The 22,823-nt window shown below is 40.0% G+C and overlaps 1 protein-coding gene across 1 annotated transcript; it reads left to right on the top strand.

Annotated features, from left to right (window-relative positions):
• Positions 1-3,016: 3,016 nt before the first annotated feature.
• LOC138200819 (RNA-binding motif, single-stranded-interacting protein 1) lies at positions 3,017-21,680 on the top strand. The gene is made up of 13 exons (XM_069153725.1): positions 3,017-3,315; positions 6,094-6,266; positions 7,930-7,988; positions 10,176-10,267; positions 14,115-14,272; positions 15,278-15,357; positions 15,930-16,045; positions 16,805-16,854; positions 16,961-17,048; positions 17,266-17,316; positions 17,900-18,010; positions 18,134-18,211; positions 18,374-21,680. Exons 1-13 carry the CDS (start codon positions 3,265-3,267, stop codon positions 18,443-18,445), a joined length of 1,179 nt encoding a protein of 392 aa, XP_069009826.1. The 5' UTR covers positions 3,017-3,264; the 3' UTR covers positions 18,446-21,680.
• The last annotated feature ends 1,143 nt before the right edge of the window (positions 21,681-22,823 follow it).

Below are 22,823 nucleotides of genomic sequence, written 5' to 3'. Positions count from 1 at the left end.
TTTTGTACAGGAAGTTACGAGTGTGAATGTCACTTCAAAATAAAGGATTTACTCACCTCAACAAAATGATATACAGTATTAGTGCAATGGGCTTGACAAACAAGGGGAAATGATATCCAAGTCCTCCATAACTTTAAGTCAAGCATACATTATGTACCACATGGTGGGGGATGTCAAAGGATCATGAAATAAAGACTATGAACAAACAGTAATTTCAAAAATCTTAACGTATAATCAATTTAACCAGAAAGTATTTCTTGCATTTCTTAGTCATCAAAAAAGATCCCGAATTTTCACTCTTACATGGAGCCAGTAAAGTGACTCATTCATTTTTGGATAACCGTGAGGAGTTGTAATAAACACCAGCCCGACACCGGCACCTCAATTAAAGACCACTGAGTGTGGCTCATTTTCAGTGTGACACACACACATAGGCACTCGCAGCTTTTCTTTGTGGTTAAATTACAGTCAAGAGTCTGAGGAAATGAATCTGCTGCTGCCAAAAACCCAACCCGTCCATCCAGACAGGAAGGTACAGAGCTGTAACCAACAGCTTCCTGGTGCTGCTCAAACTGATTGTGTGGCAGTGTTGATTCTCAGGAATCTAACACAGAGAGGAAATTAGCACAAACATATCTCCACCTTTCATAAATTCAGTTGTGAGACGCAATTAGAATTTGTGAGGACAAAACAGTGACATTTTTTTTGTCTAGTTGTTTGGTAGTAGAAACTATTTTCATTAGTTCAGGGAAGAGTGAGAACAAGTAGCCAAGCAGCACAATGTCCTAAAATAACCCCACTCTCTTATTTCCCTTGGAAATACCCAGCGTGTGTGTGTGTGTGTGTGTGTGTGTGTGAGTGTGTGAGTGTGTGTGTGTGAGTGTGTGTGAGTGTGTGTGTGTGTGTGTGTAAGCTTGTGTATCTGTGTGTGTGTGTGTGTGAGTGTGTGTGTGTGAGTGTGTGTGTGTGTGTGTGAGTGTGTGTGTGTGAGTGTGTGTGTGTGTGTGTGTGTGAGTGTGTGTGTGTGTGTGTAAGCTTGTGTATCTGTGTGTGTGTGTGTGTGAGTGTGTGTGTGTGTGTGTGTAAGCTTGTGTATCTGTGTGTGTGTGTGTGTGAGTGTGTGTGTGTGTGTGTGTAAGCTTGTGTATCTGTGTGTGTGTGTGTGTGTGTGTGTGTGTGTGTGTCGGTTTGTTACTTGCTGCCATTTCATACCAAAAGACGCCTTCTTGAGGAGATTTAAAGACATGTTGTAAATAATGCAGGATTTTCTGGGTTGTAAAACAAGTCAACATTTGAAATGGTTTTCTTATGGCTGATATTTGTGTCATTCAGGGGTTACGCAACACAAACAGGAATCGGAGATAACCTTTCCTTTCACTGTTTCATAAAAGGTGGTGGTTCAGTTGCCTCTCTGTAAACCCTGCCCCCCCACCTTTCCTGAGCAGAGTGCTGAATCAGACCTCTCCCCCTCTCCCCCTCTCCCCCTCTTCCTCTGACCCACTGACTCATGTTGGGCTGCTGAACACGAGTGGTGACCTTTGGTTTCATTTAGGTTGACTTATCACATTTATGTATCTACACTAAGCCGATGCCTCCATGATGTCATAGATGGCTCACCAGGATCACTTCAGTGATTATTGAGACCAACCTACTTACTATACAACCAAAGCACGGTATCGCTCAGCGATGCTCTCTGGTTATCTAACATATGTAGTTTTATGAGGGAAAGAGAAACCATAGCTGAGACAAAACAGCTGCGATCCAGACTGAAATGAATCGGATCAAAGAAGCTGTTTAGGGAGACTATACAGGCAGAACAAGACGGTGATTACAGCTTTGTGCTTTGCAGAAGGTCGCCATTAATTCACATTTTCTGCCGCCAGTGTTGGTTTTCCAATCAGAAGGTGACACCAGTAGATTACCTTTGATTTATAGCCCAGCCTGCCCCTCTACCTGCTCCAATACACACACACACACACACACACACACACACACACACACACACACACACACACACACACACACACACACACACACACACACACAGAGAGAGAGAGGAAACTGTGCCCTTGTTGAACTGTATTATCTGTAAAAATAATAATTGGTAAGAATTAATAAATATCACCAGTAGAAAATACTTGGCTATATCCTCCCCCCGCCCCCCCCCCCCGCCCCCCAGCCTCTGCATAGATAGAATATCTGGCTATTGAGTCATTGAGATACTGTTCACTGCCTCAGGTGAAATTGCATTCATCTCAATTATGTGGTGACGCAAGGAAGAATAGCATTAAAAAAAGAAGAAGAAAGAAATAAAGTGGCATGGACATGTGTTTTATGTGAACGAAGGTATTCATAAATCGGTCTCATGCTTGGACACTGATGACAATCCAGACGGGTTAGTCAATTAGTATCTGGGAGTTTACTGCTGAGGGTGCTTCAAAAAAAATAAAAAAAGAAGAAAGAAAAGAGATCTATTTAATTTTAAATCAATGGGACAAATATGCGTTTGTGCTGCAACATCTGTTGGAAATATGTCATAATTAAATCCACATCAGTCGCGTGACTCCTTTACATTAAGTCTTCTGTTGGTCAAAGATAGCTGCATCCGTACTCAATGAATCCTTCACTGCCATTAATAACAACCTTATTTCTAACACAAAACTTGATCTTACTTAACAAAACAAAGACCAAACTATCACCTCAGGAGCAGCCGGACGGCCGAGCCTCGGTATGCGTCCTCTCACGCGAACAACAGCAGAGGGGAACCGGTGTCTTGATATTGTGTGTTTAGTAAACAAGAGCCGTGTGGATAGTCTCAAATACCCGGTTATGATTTTAGTTATAAGTCACAAAATCTTCTTTTAATGTATATTACTTAAAAATAACAGAGTTGTACTGTATTTCAGCGACCTCGGTTCCACGTCCCCCCCTATACTAAGCGACCGAATGGTTTGTCCCTCTGTAGCAGCGCTGCCTGCAAATCAATGAAGCCAGTCGAACCAGCGGGACAGGCCGACCGGAGTGGGACAGGCACCGGAGCGGGACAGGCACCGGAGCGGGACAGGCACCGGAGCGGGACAATCTACGGAGGTTTCTGTTACCGGATAGTCGACGAGAACCGCGAATATGCATGAAAACCTATTTCCTCGTCCTTCAGCGGAGTGATGTCTATGTCAGCCACTTTTCTACTTAAACCTGGAGTTTGATGTATTTCGATAGAAATCTGTAGTTAACTAAAGACTAACAGCCCTGTTCCAACTGAGGATGATTTTTGCCACCAGTGGAAACCCACTGAGGACTCCGTATCGCAAACAGGTAAATACTTTGATGTTTACCTGACTTGAGACGTGTCGTCCACTAAGCTGACCGGAAGTCTACCTGACAGCAGCTTCGTGCCTCAATCAACTTAATGGGAGAGAAGAATGAATTCAGGCTGTTTGTTCGGTCCTGTGGATCAAAGACTTCATGAGAAGCTTTCAGGTCCAGTCGACTCGAGACAAACAGTCCGATGACGTCAGTGCATGCTTAATGTGCAGGTCAGCCCATTACAGCAGCATCCTTCATGTCATATTTGGGATATTTAAGTTTAAAGTCCACATTAGCTGGACATTAAATCCACTTTACAGAAACTCAACTAACAACAACAATTTCCATCGTGCATATACTTTCTGATTTAGACCTGTGGATATTTTGTTTGGTTCCTCCTTCATTAAACTCACCTTGAGTAATGAGCCACCGGTTGCTTTAAATATTTAGAGTATGGCTTATTTACCATAGATATAGAGCAGCAACTAATAGTCAATTAATCGATTATTTAAATAACAGAAAATGAATTGCCAACTATTTTGATTACCAATTAATTGCTATTTTTTCAAATGAAAAAAAGGCTCAAATTCTGAGTTCAGCTTCTTAAATGTGAATATTTTCCGGTTTCTTTACTCCTTTATGATAATAAACTGAATATCTTTTTTTAGTGTGGATTGTTGTTGGGGACAAAACAAGACATTTTACGGTGCATCTTGGGCTTCGAGAACTGTTTGTCCACATTTTTCACCATTTTAAAGACCAACAGCTAAATGATTAATCGAGAAAGTAATCATCAGATTAATTGCTAATGAAAATAATTGTGAATGGCAGTCCTACATTAATGTAATCCATTCAGTGTGTTATATAGGTTTCTCTATATTGTACATAATTATACATCATGGGTGACTAAGTGTCCACTGATTAATTCACTTTGTCCCAGTTACATATAGATTTTAAAAGCTCCCTTCAGTCAAAAGATTTGAAGAAGCATATTGACTCTGCAGTGCTCAGGCTGCTCTCCATGGGCGAGGCCTGTTACTGGAAACCCTGTGTATATTTCCAGCTAGGATATGACGGGCTCTGCTGGTCTGGAGCTCGCTGATAAGATGCCGTCCTCTACTCTTTCACAGTCCTGCATCCGAGTGTCTGTGCTTGGCATTTTCAGATGGTAGTATATGTTATAAATGATTACTAAAATCTATATAATGCAAGTCTCAGTTTCTCAGTAAAAGTAACTATTTGGCAGAGTAACATCTTTTTTTTTTTTTTTTTTTTAAATGTTTATAGCTTCGAACAGCTTTTGATTCTGTGATCACAGCGACTGTCAAAAGTTTAAAGTTACAAATGCAACTTAAGGCTTTTGGTGGTGTTGGTTGTTTTTCCTCGTCTCCTTTCCTGCACTGTAAAATATCAGACAAGAACGGAGTCAAATCTACTGAGCATATTAGCAGACTTTCCAGAATGCAGTGTTACAGTTCAGCTTGTTTTTGTTATAGTTGTTAACTTTACACGGGTATAAAATTTACTTTTTGATCACCATAGCAACTACCTGAAATTCATGCCTGAAACCTAAACAGTCAAGATAGCTTCAGCTTTACATTTCTCCAGGAAATGAGTCACTATTCAGCATTTACCACTCAAGAATCTGTCTTTCTCGAGAGACTGAAATATGCTGTCTTATTTCTTGTGTTTTGATCAACCCTATTAAAATTGAGCGATGAATTTTGTAAGACTGAACTATTATAATGGCACAGTACTTGCCACAATGGCTTTTGCACACCATTGAGATCTTTTGGTATGTAGTATTTGGTATAATTATTGTTTAGTAAGTTTTTAGCCTGACATTTGTGATGCATGTTCCTGGTTGCAATAGTGTCAATATTAAGGTTGTTGGATTTGAGGTAGTAGATAAAGAGTGAGATCATACACTTGAGTTTTATCACATCTCCCCTTAAGTGAGCATGTGACTGGAGGTTGAGATGAAAGAAATAAGGACTTCTGCCATGAGTCAGTTGGAAAACAGTAGGTCAGACATGTTCCACGGTGTAGGCATGCGAGGCGGTCGACCGAGTCGGTCACAAGAGAAGATCCTCTCGGCTGAAGTCCAGACTTTGGTCGCTAAAACCTGTCACCACTTCATGCTTGGGATTCCTCAGGTTGTCCTGAGAGGGGGTTGGCGGGATAATCCGTGTCAGATAGTAAGGAAGAAGACAAATCCCTGAAGGGGGAAGCTCTGTCAGACCAGGACATCTGTGTCTTGTAAACATAAAGCACAAAGAGGCCCTACAGCTATCCTCCGCAATACCTATACTTAGAAAAGTTTTGACTTCCAGGAAAGAGTCACGGTCACGTTAATAACAATACGAAGTGTAAGAAGTCGAGCGCTACACACGAGATGACTGCAAATCGTTTATTCAACACTGAGGCATCACGACATCAGTGTCACACTGATGTCAGAGCTACAAGTCCCTGTGGAGCGCTTGGGCTGACACTGATGGGAATTACTCTGCACATGTGAATCACAGCTCAGTAAAACATTAATCTCACACTGGACAGAAAGTCAGATGATACTACTGAAATGATGTCCAATGTCCCGACATATTCCCCTTGTGTGCGACTGTACTGCATAAGAGTGACTTGCAAAAATGTCAGATTATGACATTGTATTAATTTTAGATTTGAGCCATGTCTTGATGTGGCACAATGCAATTATATGGATTAATACTTCATTTATTCACAACACAGCCTGAAACAGAATTAAAACTCGTGTTTGCGTCTCTATTCTAGCCAGCTATTGCTCCATCGTCACATCCCATGGCTCCACCCAGCCCAAACACCAACAGCAGCACCAACAGCAGCAGCAGCATTGCAGGCTGGGACCAACTCAGCAAAACAAACCTGTACATCCGAGGCCTTTCCCCTTCAACCACAGACCATGACCTGGTCAAGCTCTGCCAGCCGTGAGTCACACACTTCCTCTCATTACTGTCTGCTATTGATCAGCCACTGATCTTTTTTTGTAGCCTACTTATTCTAGTTTCAATTTGCACTGACAGTCAACATGACTAAAGTCTGGGTAAAAAAAAAATAAAAAAATTATTGACTTTAAGGATGTTTCTATTTTACTTTTGAGTTATAAATACATTTTCAAATGGGAAAATTTTAGATCTAAAGAGTTTTCAAATTTTCTTGAATGCAACTGCAATCATTTTCACCTGTTTTAACATCAGCTGATCAAATGTGTTGTTTTACCACTTCTTATGTAAAACTGCGAGCAAACAACTTATTTTCTTGTGCGTTCAGGATCAGAATGAATAATCCTTCAGTGGTGTAAACTAGTTATATCTGCATATAAATGTACTTATTAAATGTATATTTTAATGGTACTGTAAAAACTAAGATGCTGTAGCCACATGATTTGAGGTCAGAGGGAAGAAAGGTCATATGTTCATGCTCTTTCACCCAGATTGGCATCAATCATAATCCTGAGCTAAATACCTCCCTGGTTCACCGCAGTGCACATCGTGTCTTGTATCAGTGTCACTGGGGTGTGTTATGTAGGTCAAAAGACTCTGCATCATGAAGTATATAAACCTTTTAGACTACAAACTACTGTACAAATCAGCCAGTTATTGAAAATAAATATATTACAAGTGAATTAATTGCATTATTAAAAACTTTTCACCCACAGAAAAGCCAGACAGTTGTATTGAAGATTCAAGGTGTCCTTTTCTTAACCCTCGTGTTGTCCTCGGGTCAAAATGACCCGCAGCTGTGTTCAACCAAGTTCTATTTTATTTCTATATTTTTATATTTTGTGGGATCATTGGTCATCATTCTTTAAAGAAACCCTCACAGCCTCCTTGTCACCAATGATCCCAAAAAATATGAAAATAAAATAGAACTTGTTTGAACACAGCTGCGGGTCATTTTGACCCGAGGACAACACGAGGGTTAAACTGCCGTCTCTGGATTTTGTCTTGTTAGCCTGAGTTTGTTCACAAATGTTTTCCAGAAACCTCCTGTAGTTTGAAGCGGTGAAACATTAACCTATTAAAGCACCTCATGCTCCTTATCACTATTGAGACTCTGAGAAAATGTTTTTTTGTTTTTTTGTTTTTTTTAACATACCAACCTCTAGACCTGCATGAAAGTGTCTTATAACAAGTAGCCCTGTAGTAACATGGTACCGGGACCAGCACTTTCCTGTAGTCTGCATGAATACATTACAATATATGAATACAATATAAAATGGAAAGAGTAATTATATGAGGATAATTTGCCTTTACATATAGATGACTCTATCTTAAAATATAGTAGTCTTTAATCATCCTAACTGTACAGGAGCTCCTTAAACGACTTCTCTTACGAGCACCTTTGATGACTCCGTATAAAGTTTGACAGAGTGGTTTAGTTTGGCTAAAGAAAATGGGACTGTTTGAGATCAATGCTTTGCACACATGGTGGGGTTTTCAACACCACATGGAAACCACTTCCTGTTTCTCATATTTTCACAGTGATGTCATGGGTTGTTGCTCAACCCTCCCTCTGTGTGTTTTAGAACTGGCTGTCTCTGGTACATAATCCTGCTAACAATACCTCGCCTTTCTGCTCCTCCCTTAGGTATGGAAAAATTGTATCAACAAAAGCAATCCTGGATAAAACCACAAACAAGTGTAAAGGTGTGTGAAGCTCTTTTTCTCATTCCAGCACTGCCCTCTTTTATCTCTCCTATAACTCAGTATGTATAAAAGAAATCTCATTCACTGAGTTGCAGGATGTTCGGCACCTCCCTGTGAGAGAGAGTATCACTAGACTTTCCCAAAAGTCCCCAAAAATAGTACACACCAGTGTGGATTCAATCAAAACATCAAGTCATGCAGCAGCTATGTCGTTGCACATGATCCAGGAACTTCAGGAACGTCAGGAAACAGACAGTCAGGCTGCTTCAGGCTGCCTCCCAGCTCATGTTATTTTAAACCACAGCCCTTGTCTGTTGGTGTGCCACTGTTGTGCACAGTTCCTGGGAAGAAGTAGCCGACTCTTCCTCTCCCTGCTGAGTGACATTGTTGGGCTTGTTCCAGTTCTAGTAGGCCGAAGACCTGACTGAGGAGGGATTTACTGATTCTCTCCCGTGGGATGGGATTAGGAGATTGTTTGGTCACTGTCCTCTGGATTACACAGATGCCAGTTAGTTGAAGGCTCTCAGTGAAAGGAGACACCATAAAAGACCTTGTAAGGCTGTAACTGGACATTTAAATAGAACTCAGAGTTGGGTTTAGCAATAACCTTGTGTGATGTTACATTTTACTAAATTATGTGACTGAAGTCATTGTTTTAAAAAAAGAAGTCTAGTAATAAAGACAATGATTCACAAAATTGAACAGGATGACCGATTTCTTATTTTAAGGAGTCCTGATATATACACCATCATTTATTTTGAATAGGTTAAATATAGCAAGTAAGGTTGGCTCATTACTTGAAATTTATAAAATAGTCATTAACAAAAATAAACAATTGAAATGATGATGTGACTATCGTTTTGTCTTACTTCCCTTGTTTTTACTGACACTGGTGGTACTGTGCTACGACTACCAGAAGGAGGTGCTAATGCACCTAAAAGCTCTTTGCCTCTCAACATTAAACAACAGAAGAAGGAAAACAAGTTGCTCCTTGGATCCAGTAAAACACAACAAACAGCAGAAACATGCAAAGACGAGTACAATCGTCAAAAAGTTCTGTGTGGAAAGTCTTCAAAAAAATGAAGGACAACGAGGCAGTCGAGCTCCAACCATGAAGTCAACACAAAACCAAGCCAGAAAGAGCTTTTCTGATACTTGTGTTAAAATATTCAACTTTACAGCAGAAATAAACATGTTTACAGCCTGGTACCAAAAACAGTTTTGGTCTTTGGAGCTAATTTCCCTGTTTGTGATAACTGCATGGAAGGAATTTTCATCCAACTTGTTTACATTTTTATAATGTTTTACGTGATTAGGGGCGGAGCTGCTTTAAGTGACAAGATGTCATAGATGGCTAGCTGCCTGCAGGTTTCAGCCATAAACTCTTAGCCAGAGCCATAAAGACAAAGACTCTCCACGGCACTTGTTTTGGCACCAAGGCTTCGTAGGCCCGCCTCTGCTCCACCCATGCACCACCTCTTAGCCCATTTTGATTAGATGAGGAAGCCACTGCTGAAATGGTGACAAACTGCCCTTCAAACGGCTCTTCGGGAAACCTTTTGATGATGTCACTGAAGCTACGTTCAAATTATCCAGTCTTTGCAAAATCTACCAGATAAAGCTTGAATATCATAAGTCTACCACAACTATGCAGTCATTTGAGAGCCAAGCACGAAGTAGACGATCCATCCACAGATCAACAGCTGGCTTTATCACCAGACGAAGGAGCTTTGAAGTTAGACGTGCAGAACAAACAACAAACTTAATCAAGGCCCACCTTTACAGTGTAGTGTTGTTTGAATTACACATCCTAACAGCAAGTGCAGTAGAGGCTAAAGACTCCAGGTCGTCCCCCCCCTCCCCCCGTTTGTACCTCCCAGGACAAAGAGCTGAGCCACTGGTATCTGCATCCTCAGCACTCTTTGGCCTCTACCACAAACACACAAAGCACACGAGCACACTATCTACATACAGCTACACAGAGCTATAGTGTATAGAAGCTTTCATACTGTAAAATAGCGTAACAGACTGTAAGTACAGCTTTACACATTATAACCACTAATGGACACGCAGCTCAAAATCACAGAGATGGGGCAGCCCACACAACGCAGTGCTTCTACCATCTGGAATAGATGGAATAGAGCTGGATAAAGAATATTGTCTCAACTGTGCTGCTCGTCTCCACAGGATATGGCTTTGTGGACTTTGACAGCCCCGCTGCAGCTCAGAAAGCTGTGACTGCCCTGAAGACCACTGGTGTCCAAGCTCAGATGGCAAAGGTGGGTATTCATTACAGACTAATCCTGATATCACATCCATAGAAGTCACCCTGTAACACTGTTGTCCTCCATCTGGCTGGTCAGGCAAACGAAACCTAATCCTCCTGGTATTAAATAGCACGAGTGGAATGCCTGCCTGCAGACTGCTCGCTGACTCAGAGATCAACGAGTTGCGTCATGAAGGAAGCATGTGGTTGAAAACAGTGTGCGTTTTCTGCATTATTGTACGCTTTAGACTTACTGAGACATTCACTTTCCACCGTGTTCAAATGTGACACGAGCACCAGTTTGTTGCAGATGACAAGTCACGGTTTGATTATCAATTATGCAGGTGTGTACAAGGCGACTCTGTCCTTATTGATTACGCATTTAGGGGAGGTTTCTGCAAAAAATAGCTTGAATAGGATAATAGGAGGAAATACTGTATGTCAACACGGGCTGATTATGTATTCTGCTGGTGTACGGTCACAATTTACTAGGAGCTGATGTTCAGTGAACTGTGAGGTCACAGCTACTGCTGTCGTTTGATAAGACAATAACAGTGAGAACTTGACTGTATTTAACAGTAAGATACATTTTCCATGTCAACATCATCTCCACCTGCTGCACTCTGGGCTCCATCTTTCTCTTTCCTATTTCTCTCATTTAATTCTGGTTTCATTTTCTGTTTGACTCCTGTTGCTTTTTTTCAAAATGTTGGTGATTATAAAGGTGTTACATCTGAATATATTTTTGGGGTAAAAAGCTTATATGTGACATTCATTGTGTTGGTTTGCATGTTTTCATCGTGCAGGAATGCCGTGTGTCTACGTCTAGTGCCTCTGTTCTTGATTGGTTCTCTTGTTTGGAATTCGCATCAAATCATTGTGGATTGCTTTAAGCAACCACGCCGAGGCGGTTGGCCATGTTGTCGGATAAAACGAAGAGATATTTAAAAAGAGTCTTTCGGGAACCGACGTGAAAACCTTGTGAACGTCAGCCAGCTCTGTTAATAGTTCTATATCAGCCAGCATGGAGTCGGTTTCAAGTTGTGGGAACACTTTTGCTTCGCTGCAGTCAGTTGTGATCTACATACTTGTGATTTGTTTCACTGGTTGTGCTTTAAGTGTGCTTTTAAGTTAAGTTATTTTGAAGAACTTTTAATTAAAGTTTGACCGTAATCAGTGTTGAGCTCTGTTGTGAGGTTTACACAGCCGAGTCAAAAACTAATCAAATGTGATGTGTTACAAAACTGATGATCTAATTAAATTAATGACATTACTTATTACATTTTTAACAGGGTAATCAGTCATCTAAAACCTTTTACATTCATCCAGAAAAACATTGCTGACTGAAAAAGCATTGTGACAGTGAGAAACATCAGGACTAAGAATTGTGTCAGCAAAGAGGCGAGACTGAAGGTTTCTAAAGGGACAGTTTGCAGAAACAGGATAATTTGTTCCAAAAGCAGAATAAGTCAGACCAAGAGTGGGCAGACCACCAGGAGTTCAATACATACAAGCTTTGTTCACAGAGATTAAAAAGCAACTTCATCACGGATAATAAAAACACATGACTCCAATCAGCAAACTACTGTCGAGGCAAAGTCGTCCTTTAGTGCGCTCAGATAATAAGAAACATCTCTAAACCACTTTTCAGAAGGTGAAACGAGGCCAAATGTTTGGCTGAGATATAACAGCATTTCACAGTGAATGACTAAAAAAACCTGTTTACTGATGAAACCAAGTTTGAGGTCTCTGGCAGTAACAGAGAGAGAAGAGAATCACAGTATAATAAAACTACGGTGAAACAAGGTGGTGGGAGCGTTTAAGGATTCAAACTAATGAGTCCTAACACACCTCATGGGCTTTCCTCCACCGTCAACCTGACTTCAACCCCATTGAACATTTATGGATGCGGTCATTAAAGCAGAAAGCAAACCAGACACTAAGATCTTCTGAATTTCATGTAAATTTTTCAGAAATGTATCTTTTTGACTCAAATTGTTAAGATGATGTTAATATTTGTACTAAAACATAGATTAGCATTAAATAGTGCAATTTTGTGGAGATTTTACTTGATTTTTGTTTTTGCTGTAAAATTGAGTTAGAAAGAAATGCAGGTAAAGAAAAACAACAACTGTCAAAACAGTTTTTAAACTTAGTCATATGTAATCTCTTCCACTGATAATAAGCATACTGAACATCATAAAAATTGCTGGAAATTTCTAGTTTGCATCTTTTTTGGAATCATTGGCTCAAAGTTACAAAACATGTCCTGGGTCATCACGGTGCTCTAAAATACATGGGCTCCCTCTTCTGTAAACATTAGTGCTTTAAATGGTTTTTTAAACTAGAGCATATGCACCAAAATTATTTGTCTGTTGTTATGGTAACAGGAACTCGTCTAGGATTAGAAATTAATTCCCACACAGCACTGAGCAAGGACCAAGAAGCCTTCCCTTTATTTCCCTGTCTGGGCTTCTGTGGGCTTCTTCATATGCTTCCCTGCCTTCCTGCAGCCATTTAGCTTTTTTAATTAAAATAGAGCAGCTCTGAAGGGCTTTCTTGAGTTTAATCTTTGTATTGTGAAGAGTAAATGCCGATATAAACTGTGAGCCTCTCTTGCTTTATTTCAACTATTGCAGAAGCTTGTTTGGACTTAATAGACTCTCTGATAAAAGGTCTTTTACTGGTTTTTATCTGCCCAGGCGCCCTTCGGTGGTCCGTCTCATTATTATGAGAGGCAGGTGGTGAAAAGGGACTTTTTCTTCTTTTTACCTCATGTCACTTCAGAGAATATATTACAATACTTTATCATAGGCTCACCTTTCTGTGTGAACATACTAAGCATTCACAAAAAGTCACACATTTACACAAAACGTTTTTAGTATCTGCAAAATGAAGTCAGTACCGGAAAAGAGCAGCTGTTGACTTACATCAATAAAGCATGTGGTCATTCACTTCGCAAAAACCCTCACTGCATAAGTCCGATTTGTTTCTGAAGAAAATATGCGACAGGTAATAAATATATAACTGCTGAAAAGAGATCAGCTTCCTGCTATTATCAATTTATACGTTTCGTCACTGGAGGCTGAGGTTACATTTAGCAGCTGAAAAGGTATCGCAGAGAAGCAGCCTTTTGTGGTTGTACTGTGTGTATGAGTATATGCATACATTAACCAATGAGGGAAAAGCAGTGAAACGCATCCACGCACCCGACACTCCATCCTCTCGTCTGTTCTCAATGTTTTGAAGGACTAATTCCTCTGATTAAACATATTGCTGCAGCCAAAGCTGCACCCCATTCGTTGTCCTCTAATAGTGACATGTTGATTTTCCTGTCAGTCTATTACTGTCTACAGTCCAAACTGTCGCTGTTGCTGACTCTGAACAACACAACACTGATGAATATTAATGGTGAGAGGGCGCTCCGCAGGGACTCATCGCCGTGGCTTATGTTTCTGCTGATGCTATTAAAATACAGCAAGGAATCAGCTGATGTGAGCCTTAAGCCACCATTGGCTGCATGTAAACCTCTTCTTATCTTCTCATACTGACCTTTTATTACTTAAAACCCCCCAACAGACCCACAGGAAGAAACGGTGGTAAACACACAATAACCTCATTACTGAGATGAGTATTAGACGTATATTAGATGTTGAGACATTTCCAGGGATAAATATTAAGAAATTTAAAACTATACCTATTTCCCTTTTCTCTTATTCCTTCCATTGTACACATTTCTAAAAAACAATGTGGATGTGGAACGACAAAGGAATGATTTTGTTTTCCAGTTGTGTTTTAAGCACTTCCTGTAGTGTAATTACATAATCTGTCTACCTCTTTCTCTTTTTCTCTCTTCACAGCAACAAGAACAAGACCCCACAAACTTGTACATCTCCAACCTGCCTTCATCTATGGATGAGCAGGAACTGGAAAACATGCTAAAGCATTTTGGCCAAGTTATATCCACACGCATCTTGAGGGACTCCAGTGGAGTCAGCAGAGGAGTGGGCTTTGCAAGGTTGGATTTACAGGCCAATTTATTGTCAGTGATTTATGAACCGAAAACTATATTGACTATATTTGTACATGTATAATAATACATCTAAACTACGTCAAACATGGCATATTGGCATGAGTAAACTAAATGAATTGTGTCCAGCTGAAATGATTTTGAAAACCTCCTCTGGCATTTAAATAGCATTTTATTTTACTTAACAAAAATCTGTTGAATTGTTTCATGGACAAGAGAGACATCATTAAAACAGTAAACAGGAAGAAACCGCTGTTTGACCAGTGAAACGGAAGTGATTTCAGGTCCTTTTCTCAAACTTAGGGTAGAAAATCTGCAGGGAAATGTGGTATTCATTTCAAATACAACTGTGCTAACAATACCACGGGATTAAGACCATGTGTAAAATTACGATATTTTAAAATGTTGCATGCCGCACCTTTGAAATGGTTTTAAGAAGATTAAGAACAACATGTTTTTGTTTGATTTCTCAAACGATCTCAGTAACTTTTGATGCGGAATTTAGTTTCTAAAATAAGACTTAAAAACACACAGCTGTGTTATTGATAACAAGGCAGAAGGAACTGTTTTTCCAATGTACAAGTGGAAACTCTTAAAATTAGTTTCACAATGACTGGCTGATTTAATTATAGATAGTGGTAATGCTGGCTTCTGCCAGTCGTACTAGATTAACCTGACATTTGGCTGAAATACCTGACAGGTAAACCACCGTCATGACTGACAAAGTGTGCATCATAGGAATGTGTGCGTGTTAACGTTGTCTAACAGGTGTGTGTGTGGCCACAGCGGCGGAGACTAAACAAGTTAATTCCACAATACATGTACACTACAGACTTGCTGATAAAAATATGTTACGATAAATCACCACTTCCTGCTGGAATCATAAAAGATTTATAAAAGATATGTAAAAGAAGCAGTTCTAGGAAAGCACCTGCTCGCCCTCGTTGCTGCGGTTCTCACTGATTATGCTCTGTATGTCTTTATTAACTTCAGGATGGAGTCAACTGAAAAATGTGATGCAGTCATTTCTCACTTTAACGGAAAGTTTATTAAGACACCTGCAGGTGTTCCAGGTAAGAACATGCTCGACAATTATCTTATCTTTGCAGGCACATGCTGCAGAAATGTCTCGTGAAATGATATTTTTTAGTTTAACTGCAGTGTCACTAAAAAAAAAAAACATGTAAAGGAAACAATTTGTTTTATAATGGCTATAATCTGCACTGTGTTAATGGGTGGAGTTGTGCAGGCGGGTGGAGCGGTTGGTCAAATGATTCATGCTTCCAACAGGAGTCAGTAAGTCTGTTGGTGAAGAGCTCACACACTAAGTGGCAGCGCATAGACAAAGGAAGCGAGAGAGAGCTGCTCTGTGTGGCCTCCACTCCCTCTCTAAGCTTTTTAATTGGATTATTAGACTGAAATAGTCTCCGCTGGCCTCGCCTCGTTTAGGAAGGGGAGGGGATTACAGCTCCACAGCTGCCAAATTAGATGTCAGTGTTCCCAGGTTGGCTAATAAATGTATACTCCCAGGCTTCAGGGAGTGAAAGACTGAATAGGAATTAATGACAGAAAACAATGTGTGCGTGATAGTGTTTGTTCAAGACAAACCTTTGATTGTATTCTCTTGCCTTTTCGCTCTGTTTAGCACCAGCTGAACCTTTGCTGTGCAAGTTTGCTGATGGTGGACAGAAAAAGAGACAAAGTCTGAATAAATTTGGGCAGAACAGTCGGGCCTGGGCAAGAGACGGTACCTCCAGACTGGTGAGTGGTATTCAGGTTGGAGTGAGAAGGACTGAGCAGCTAACTGGGACCACTTCAGGCCTTCAAGTGTTTAATACATTACAGAATGTAACAAATACTACAAACTTAAAAAAGAACATAAAACTTAAGTGCAGGTAGGACCACAAATTCATCATCACAAGTTGTCTGCCTTGAACACACTACATGCAGTCCCTGCCAGTAGGAGTCTCTCAATCAGAACAATAAGAAAAGATGGAGTGGATGACATTGTGTATTAGCGTGGGATCATGAGAAATGTTGTCTTCCTCGTGAAACAACCACCGCTGCCAATAAAAATCAGTCTTTGGCTTATTAGTTAGTCATGGCTTCTCTTTCTCCCTCCAACTCTCCTGTTGTCCGTTGTTCAATGTTTCTGTTGTAGTTTAGATCTAAACTAACGTGACTGAATAGCACCAAAGTCACTCAATAACACTAACGAAGTGATTGAGGCCGCAGTAGACCAGCAACTCCCGTCTTCTACAAGGTACAAATACCAGATTTGTCGAAGGAGTCTGGTGGCTTTGAGAACAGCTTAGAGGTCTTAGAATCTTCTTAAAATGATATCATGCAGTGAAACACAGGAACATTTTGTTGAAGCGCACCAGTATGAAAATTTCTTGTGCAGTTGACTGTTTCATTTTTCAGGTTCGAGAGCTCTACATTCAAAATATGGGTGGTGAATTTCTGTTTTAGTTGCAGGCTACAGTTTAGTTTCTAAACTTGTGACTTCTTTTCATCCAGGCTGGAATGACACTCACATACGACCCCAGTACAGCTGCTATGCAAAACGGGTAAGTTAGATCAACCTATATGCTGCATATCGTGGTCTGTTATATTTAATTGTACCTCACATACACTTGTCTTTATCTAAAAATACACTTAATCCTGTGTCCACAGATTTTTTCCAACACCATACAGTATTTCAAACAGGGTGATTGCGCAAACATCCATGTCTCCTTACATGTCTCCTGTTTCAACGTATCAGGTTTGAATCCTTCTCTTAAGTGACAAATATTCAGCCTTTTACATCATAGCACAAAATTTGTTTTTCTAAAATGAGTCATCGAGAACCAGAAACTTGTCCTTTGGGGTTTTAGAGGTCAAGCGTGTGACAAAGGGCCCTGGGAGTTTTATACTCGTTTCTGTGCCAATCACTGTCGCATGTGATCACTCGCCAACAGACGGTGGTTTTTATGTTCCAGGTGCAGAACCCATCCTGGGTGCCTCATCAACCCTACATCATGCAGCACCCAGTAAGACCAAGATCTCTATGTTATCACCACAATTCTCTTCCCCCTTTCTGTCCTCTATTTCATCAAAACATTTCCTTCAGCGGCTGCAACAGAATTGAAAAATGTTTCCGTAAACAGACACAATAGGGGAGAGTAGTAGTTACACATTAGGTGACACCGCTCCTTGAAGATTTACAGTATGAAAGGGTTTGTGTAGGAATGTAAAAACAACTGCTTTTGAGAGGCTATATAAAGCTGTGTATCAGACGCTAAATATTTTATCACGGATGGTTTTCAATAGATAGAAGAGTCCTTTTTTAAGAGCCAGCATAGATTTCAAAACACTGCCTGATGCTTCAGGCCTGCCAAGACGCTTACAGACAACTTGCTCAACTTATAACTTTCACCTTCTGCTGTGGGCTTGAAATTAGAGTTTCTGTTTGCCTGAAATCCAGTCTCACAAAACTTAATATGCATTTAATTTCCAGATGTCATGGCATTCTGCCATCTTTGTTTCATGTATTAAATAAAGTATTTTAGCTTTGCAGAAAAATATCCTTCATTTAATTTGCATTCCTCTCACCTGTTTCCAATGTTCCCACAGGGTACGGTGATATCACCCTCTATTGACCCATCCATGCCACTGCAGCCTCCTTCCATGATGGCCCCTCTCGCTCAGCAGATGAGTCATCTCTCTCTGGGTAGTGCAGGAGCGGTGAGGCAACCCTGCATGCGATCAGAAATTAGTTGACACATTATACTTGAGATTAGGGTCCTAAGAAGTGCTTGTAAACATACAGACTATGAATATGCTCTCTGTCTTCATCTTTTCTTGCAGTTTATGGCTGCTAACACAGCTATGCAAGGAGCATATATCCCACAGTATGCACACATGCAGACAACTGTTCCTGTGGAGGTACGTGCACTGACAACACTGCAGCTGTGTGTGTGTGTGTGTGTGTGTGTGTGTGTGTGTGTGTGTGTGTGTGTGTGTGTGTGTGTGTATACACACCGTAATTTAAAACTGCTTATTTTTAGATAAATCGCTGTGCCAAATAATTATCTCACTCTCTTCCAGGAAAATGGTGCACAGTCACAAGTGGACTCATCTGGCAATCATTCCCCGTATTCCTACCAACAAACCAAGTAGTGCTGAGGTAACATTTGGACAACAGCTAAAACAATCATGTCCACAAATGCAGTGGACGCCAACGATCTCTTATGTGCAGGTTTTGCAAATGTTTAAGTGAAACTATTTTTGGTATCATTTTCAGAGAAAATCTGAGTTCATGAAATTATTCAAATTATATTTAAAAAAAGTTTTATTTTCATACTAGAAAAGTTTATTTTTTACTAGGGTTTGCCACAGGATACAAGAATCATGTGACTAGTTGTGCAAAGTGCATGATAGTAAATATGTCTTTTTTCTTTTTTGAAGACTTTTCTTTAGCCAAACATTTTTGAAAATGATGTTCTTGTGCTTGCTGTGTGAGTGTTGCTATGGTGATGTGTTCAGTTTTGTTTTCTTGTAAAGTGATTTCTTAGAACTTTAGATTAATCTTGCTGTCCGAGTAAAATTTGCCTTAATAGTTTTGATACAGTAGTTCAGACCTCCACAGAGCGGCAATAAGCTAAATAAAATGTTGAGCTGTTGCCTGGGAGTTCAGCTACAGTCAACATTTGTATGAAATCAATGGGCAAAGTGACACCAAATGCATTATAAAAGAGTCTTTACTAGTTCCAGACCAACAAAGCTGTCATTTTCCGATCCAATGCCCACATTGTTTAAATAGAAAACACACTTGTGCCCATCCGAGCACCCATAGGCGTGCAGGTTTTAAAATGAGCTGTGGTCAGGTGCATTGTTGGCACAAACTATCTTGAAACAACAGAAAGCAGTTGTAGGATCCCCCCCCCCCCCCAAAAAAAAAAAGTCATCCATACAATAATTTGGCACTGTTGATAGAGGTGTTTGGCAAACGTATTGTGATATTTTATTTTTTCCATATTGCCCATCCCTTCTGTACGTCAATGTGCACATGAGCAGATTTGTTTCATCTGCAGAAAGGGTTCGGGTTCTTTCTCTCTACAACTTAATTAATCCACTGTTATAATAGCAATCCACTGAGGTGCAAACACACCTGACTTTTAAAGGGAATTGGGGGACGACACTGGTTTATTTAATTAGGGCACTAAGTCCAGCCTGTTTTGCACCATGCGCCTGATTTTGGCTCAGAATATCCACCGTTACTAAAGCAAAGTGGGATTGGAGACACGCTAAATACACTTTGCACTGTGCGCTGAGATCATCAAAATACAGCCCAATGTGGTTTTGCTTTTTCCCTCCTAAAACTAAAAGAAAAATGAACTCCACATCTGATTATTTTATCAGATGGAATATTTATTTGGTGAGAAAGCCCTACATTTTTGTGGATGTTGGAAAGATCACATTTTTAATCTTGTCTTTTTTATTACTTTGTATTGTAGAGTAGCTGAAATTAAACGTGTTGGGGTGGGTAAGAACGGGCAAATGTGTTTTGTTGGTTGTGCTTTTGCTTTTTGGGTGATGTTAATTGTTATTTTGATGGGGTATGTATTTTTCACTTTAATTTGAAAACAGGAAAACGTACGTATGATTGTGAAAACTATTCAAAGCCTTATAATAGAACATAGGCAAAAGTTCAGTGAGTTGAGATGAATACACGTATTTTATTGCGCCTCACTCTTTGATAGGAAACAAACAAACTTGGCACTTTCAACTGTAGTTTACTTCACCAAAGATTGTGAGAACGTACACTGAGGAAGGAGCATCATTTGTCTCTTCAAGCAGGACATAAGTGACTCTGCAGTTTGGACACTGTGCCTTTTTTCTACATTTACATTCAGTTTTCCAAGGTGTTAGTACATTGCAGACACACAAGCATGAAAGAAGGCTCCAACAAGTGTCACATATGACTTTCATGACAACAGGAAAAAATGGAAATGCAAGATTATCATAGTAAAGATTAAAGTAAAAAAAAAAAAAAAAATCACTGAAATGACAGTGCTACAATTGCAATCTGAAATGACACTGTGTAAAAAAAAAAATAGTGATTCTCGTTTTGATTAAGGAGTCGTCCAGCGAGCCTTTGATTCCACCTGGTGTTCAGTCAGACCAGTTATCTACCTCAGAGTTGTCTTTCTCTCTGTATTAGGTCGGGTTAGCAGGTCCAGCCCGCCCTTCCAGACCAAATGCCACACTCAGGAGCAGGCCACATACAGCTGTTTCCTTTCAGGTTGTTTTAAGTACTTTAATTTTCCTCAAACCTTTTTTTTTTTTTTTTTATGTATTAGTGTAATCATTTGGAGGGGGGTGTGGGGGGGGCAGCATGTTTCTACTCATGTTCACACATTCGGTTTCATAGCTTCTGCTTTTATTACAGCAGATTTCAGAAGCTGATTTAAAGCATTTCAGATCACCGTTGACAACAAAGCTTTCTGGTGCTCACTGAATCTGTGCTCCTTTAAATAAACATGTTTGTTGGTTTGTCTCGAGTCTAGAAAAAGCATTTCCTCTGTAGTTAGCTGGGGTGCGCAACAAATGTAAAGGGCCGCTGTGATTCTCCTTGAGATTTCTGTGTAACGCCTGAGACTGACAAGTAATACTGTCTTGTGAGGTTTATGCTGCTAGTGGTGTCTGAACCGAGTGCCATAGTATCTGCGTCAAGAGTTAAAGAGGTGCATCAATGAAAAAAATTGCTCATATAAGTAACCACCATATTGAACAGTCATTAAGTTATATGAAAAAGTTCTAATTTATGAAGATTTTTGTACAGTCAGCTTGAAGAAATAAGAGATTTTCATAGAGCTATATGAAAGTATTTTTTTTTCTTTTTTTACTTGTGCCACAATTGCCAGAGTTAACTTGTATGTACAGTTTAAGGAATCTATCTTCTGTACTTTTGTTTTACAGTGTTTGTTAAAAAAGTGTGCAGGATTTAGTGGCAGCTAGTGGTGAGACTGCAACTCCTCGCTTCACCCTCCACTTCCAAGCCTGTAAGAGAATCTATGGTGGCCACGGAAAACACAAAAGGCCCTTTTAAGAGCCCGTGTTTGGTTTGTCCATTCTGGGCTACTGTAGAAACATGGCGGTGCAACATGGCGTGCTCCGTGGAAGAGGACCTGCTCCTTGTGTAGATATAAAGGTCTCGTTCTAGGTTACAAAAACAAAACGATCCTTAGTTTCAGGTGAAGCTAATCAAAAACATAATTATAATGCATCTCTGCCAGTAGATCCCTGTAAATCCAACACACTCAACCAACGGAAAAAAAATCTGTAGATTGTTGCCCGATTTATTCTGTTTATTTCTTTGACATCTTTTGAATAAAAATGTTTAAAAGTTCAACTTTTAATCTGTTGTAGTTATTACTTCCAAGAACAGTTGTTAATCTTTAATGGTGAACCTGGAGTACACCTGTTTTAATCCAGTGCACCCAGTTGGTAACCTCACATTGCTTAATGATGAAATTATGTAAATTGGTATCATTGGTGCAGTCTGCCAATAAAATGTTTTTTTCTAAACAGTTAACAAAACAAATTTTAACATGATGGTTGTTGCTGAAACTTGGCTGCAGTTAAGGAGGGCTGAAATCCAAAGCCGTCTCTCACTTTGGGTTAATGTTTAATAAGGAAGCTGGCCTTATTACAATTTGGAAAATAGGTGTTAATGAATTACCTTTTTTTAGACAGCTTGAAAATAATGTGTCGCTCAAATTATCTTTATAAAATATGTTGATTGGAAAACAAGCTTTTGCCAAAAGAAACATGCTCATCATTTCTGGCTCCGTTTTTAACATCTTGTTAGTTTTATTATTTCTTAAATATACAGTGAATTAAAGACACAAAAAACTAAGTGGTTCTCCAGCAACTGTTTAAAAAACAGATATGTAGGAAGAGGAACATCTGTTTAGTTCCCTTATCAACGCAGCAGCTGACAAAAGGTCACTTTGGTGTCGGTTCTCCCAGAAACAGACTCGACTAATGTGACCACAGCCATCTCCAACCTTGCACATTAATCAGTCCTTCACATAACCACTCACTAAATTAATGAGACAATCTCATCAGCAGCTGGCGACAAACATCTTGTCTTGGACGGAAAAGTGAGGCTTTGTTTCAGAATGTGGTATAAAGTGAAATATGAGGTATTTGATACGTAAAACTATGAAGTTTATTATTAAGTTACTATTAAATATTAAGATCACTGAAGCTCAGTCTTGTCTCTGAGCAACATGATACGATAGTTGTGTTGTTGAGATGAACTACCAATATTTATCAACTGCTATGCATTCAAGCTACGAGGTGAGGACCTGCTACGGACTCCTGTTTGGAAAGAGGAAGTCGACGTGTGGCTGGGGATGCGGGTGTCGAGGTGGGGGGTGGTGGTGGTGGTGGTGGGGGAGGGGGAGGGGGGGGTAGGCCTTGCCACAGCAGATGGGCCCCCACAGTATCCTGCAGAGTGTTGTGCCACCCTACGGGAAGCCTCCGGATC

Source organism: Embiotoca jacksoni, unplaced genomic scaffold (assembly GCF_022577435.1).
Source record: "Embiotoca jacksoni isolate LCO1_2020_lvr unplaced genomic scaffold, fEmbJac1.0.p SCAF_2, whole genome shotgun sequence".
Taxonomy (NCBI): Eukaryota; Metazoa; Chordata; class Actinopteri; family Embiotocidae; genus Embiotoca; species Embiotoca jacksoni.
The sequence above is the reverse complement of the archived record's forward strand: the minus strand, read 5'-3'. Positions and strand labels throughout refer to the sequence as shown.

What these genes read in the sequence shown, in the direction of transcription:
- LOC138200819 (XM_069153725.1), top strand. Translation starts at nt 3,265, where the DNA reads ATGATTTTTGCCACCAGTGGAAACCCACTGAGGACTCCGTATCGCAAA. An exon ending in GGACTCCGTATCGCAAACAG is followed by an intron (nt 3,316 to 6,093) that starts GTAAATACTTTG and finishes TCTCTATTCTAG; the next exon opens with CCAGCTATTGCTCCATCGTC. An exon ending in GAGACGGTACCTCCAGACTG is followed by an intron (nt 16,046 to 16,804) that starts GTGAGTGGTATT and finishes CTTTTCATCCAG; the next exon opens with GCTGGAATGACACTCACATA.